General features: G+C 51.8%; 1 protein-coding gene across 1 annotated transcript in view; it reads right to left on the reverse strand.

Annotated features, from left to right (window-relative positions):
- The window catches only part of LOC106302623, a 6,302-nt gene extending 3,491 nt beyond the window's left edge, over positions 1 to 2,811 (reverse strand). The window contains exon 1 of the mRNA XM_013739090.1: positions 4 to 2,811. Coding sequence (XP_013594544.1) covers positions 4 to 2,811 — 2,808 coding nt within the window. The remainder of the gene's footprint in view (positions 1 to 3) is intronic.
- Between the last annotated feature and the right edge of the window lie 636 nt (positions 2,812 to 3,447).

A 3,447-nucleotide genomic window follows, 5' to 3' on the forward strand; every position in this document is an offset into this window, starting at 1 on the left:
TACCTTCCGACTTAGTGCATCGGCCACCATATTCACCTTTCTTGGCTTGTACTCCAAAGTGTAATCGAACTCAGCCAGGAAGTCTTGCCATCTTGCTTGTTTTGGGGACAACTTCTTCTGGGTCTGGAAATAACTTGTCGCCACGTTGTCCGTCTTGACCGAGAAATGTGCTCCAAGAAGATAGTGTCTCCAAACTCGCATACAAGGGACTATCGCAGTCATCTCTTTCTCTTGAACCGTGTACCGCCGTTCAGTCTCATTGAGCTTGCGGCTTTCGAAGGCAATTGGATGTCCATTTTGCATCAGCACTTCCCCGATGGCAAAGTCGGAGGCATCCGTGTGTAACTCGAAAGGGAGACTGAAGTCGGGTAAGGCCAGGACAGGTTCTTGGCTTACCGCGGTCTTTAGTCCCTCGAAGGCTTCTTGGCACGGTTCGGACCAGTCCCATGTTTTCCCTTTCTTGAGAAGGTCCGTCAGTGGTGCCACCTTTCTTGAATACCCCTCGATGAACCGACGATAGTAGTTGACCAGACCAAGGAAAGATCGCAACTCCGTTACCTTGGTTGGGGCCTCCCACTCCATAATTGCTTTGACCTTCGGTTCATCCATTTTCAGCTTTCCATGGCCGATAACATGGCCAAGGAACTGAACTTCTTCTGTGGCGAAAGAACACTTCTCTCGCTTCACAAACAACTCGTTCTCGCGGAGAACCCGAAATACGGTCTGCAAGTGCTCCACATGCTCCTCCATCGAGTTGCTGTAGATAACGATATCGTCCAAGTATGCCACCACGAACCGATCCAAGTAGGGCTGTAGGATCTGGTTCATCAGGGTGCAAAATGTGGCGGGGGCGTTCGTAAGACCGAATGGCATTACCAGCCACTCGAACGACCCATACCGCGTTATGCATGCAGTCTTCGGTTCGTCCCCTTCCGCTATCCGGACTTGGTAGTAACCCTTCTGCAAGTCCATCTTTGTATAGACTTTCGCCCCACCAAGTCTATCGAATAGGTCAGCAATCAGCGGAATGGGATAACGGTTCTTGATCGTTACCTTATTAAGGGCCCGGTAGTCCACGCACATCCTCAATGAGCCATCATGCTTCTTTTGGAACAAGACTAGGGCCCCATAAGGTGCCTTCGACGGTCTCAGCTTCCCCGTCGATAATAACTCATCGAGTTGTTTCCGTAACTCCTCCAGTTCGGATGGAGCCATTCTATAAGGCGCCATAGATGGTGGTTTGGCTCCAGGCTCCAACTCGATCTGGTGGTCCACCGCCCTCCTTGGTGGTAACTTCTCGGGCAGCTTCGCCGGCATAACGTCCTTGTTCTCCTCAAGGACCGTTTTGATGATTTGAGGGATATCCTCCATGTTATTGGACTCATCCTCCACCTTTATCATTGCCAAAAACGTGGGTTCACCCCTCTTCACCCCCTTGGTGAGTTGCATCGCCGATAGCTGCCTCATTACGTCGGTGTTTTCTTCCAAGGCCGGAATCATGCACGGTGATCCCTTCTCGAAAATGCATACCGAGCTCAACGCAGGCATGGGTACGGCTGAGACTTGTCTCATGAAATCCATACCCAAGACTACCTTGAAATCGTCCATGGGAACGACTGAGAAGTTCACCGGACCGCTCCAGCTTCCAAGCCTCATCCTGACCCCTCGAGCTATACCATCGACGGGTTGAGCCCTTGCGTTCACCGTCTTCATCCAACCATCTTTCTTGGACCACTTGACACCAAGTCTCACAGCTTCGTCTGTTGTCATGAAGTTGTGAGTGGCACCCGTGTCCACCAACACTCGGGTTGGCTTATCGTTAATCCGAGCTTCCACGTACATGAGCCCCTTGCTCGTTGGCTTCACTCCCGGGTTAGCCTTCAGGGCGTTGAGAAGTTGCAACGACCCCATCTTTCCTGGTTCTTCTCCTGGAGTCTCGGTGTCACGACTCTCCATAATAGCCGATAAAGACCCCATCTTCGGGCAGTCCTTCATTGCATGTGGCCCCTTGCACACAAAGCATCCTCCCTTCGGAACAAAGGACTTTTTCTTTGCCTCGAAGTCTTCCCGACGAGCACCCTTGTCAAAACTCCTTGAGCTGGATGGTCGGGCAGTATCCCGTCTCGCTCCCCCACCTTTAGCCACGCCTTGTTCCTTCTTCTTTGAGGACTCGGACGCCCCAGAGGTACGGAAGTCAGTCAGAGACTCGGCCACCGCGATGGCTTCGTCCACCGTCTTAACTCCCCGACGCTGCAACTCTTGCTTGGCCCAAGATTGCAGTCCATCGGTGAAGTAGAACACAAGATCCTCCGCGGTCATGTTCGGAATCTGAAGCATGAGCGTTGTGAACTCCTTCACATAGTCCCGGATCGAGCCACGCTGTCGAAGTTCCCTCAACTTCTTACGGGCCTCGTATACAACGTTCTCTGGGTAGAACTGTCGCTTCAACTCTTTCTTGAAATCATCCCAAGTTTCAATCCGGCATGTTCCTTGCTCGATCTCGGAATGTTTCCTTCGCCACCATAGCATGGCTGTGTCCGACAGGTAAGACGTAGCGGCCCTAACCTTTGCATTCTCAGCCACCAGGTTGAGATTGTCAAAGTATATCTCCATCTGCCAAAGGAAATTCTCGACCTCCTTGGCATCCCGTACACCGTTGAACCGGTTTGGTTTTGGAAATTCAATCTTACCAATACTGGTTCCGCCAACGGCTTCAGCATTCACACTAGCCCTCTTGACCAGCGTGATGTCTTCCTCCATTGCAGTAAAGCGTGCCTTCATCCCCTCGATGTCGTCACGCAAAGCCTGCATGGATCCCGTCACCAGCTCCTCGAGCCGAATGAACCGAGAGTCCAAGTCGGCAGCATTTTGCTTGACTTCCTCAAGCCCACCGAACACAAAATGTCATCACGCAACGCCTGCATGGATCCCGTCACCAACTCCTCGAGTCGAATGAACCGAGAGTCCAAGTCGGCAGCATTTTGCTTGACCTCCTCAAGCCCACCAAACACAACACTCTCTAGCTCAGTGACGGTATGCTCGACCCTCTCGAGCTTCTCACCAATCTCGCCCACAGCCACCCCCAAAGCCTCACGAGAAACACTCTTTTCCCGCTGGGTGCCAGCACGTGTGGCCGTAGCCTCCCGTCCGCGCTCCTCCACGCCGGACTGAGAACTTACCTCTTTTGGTTTGTCTCCCTTAGCCATTTTCTTTACAAGGACAGAGTCTCCCCTTGTCTGGATCGTAAACCTGGCTCTGATACCAACTGTCACGGACTGATTTCTTCACAGCAATCAGGACGTGCGGCCTTAGCAACTTTCACCCTTGTGGTTTGCTAAGTCAGCCTTTTGGACAACTCGCTCAGCACTTAGAGAGAGAATATGGACGTTTTTAGAGAGAGTTTGTAGAAGTGTTTTCTTATTAAAACTTGGTGTCCTTACAAGTGAG

The sequence above is a fragment of the Brassica oleracea genome, chromosome C7 (assembly GCF_000695525.1).
Source record: "Brassica oleracea var. oleracea cultivar TO1000 chromosome C7, BOL, whole genome shotgun sequence".
Lineage (NCBI taxonomy): Eukaryota > Viridiplantae > Streptophyta > Magnoliopsida > Brassicales > Brassicaceae > Brassica > Brassica oleracea.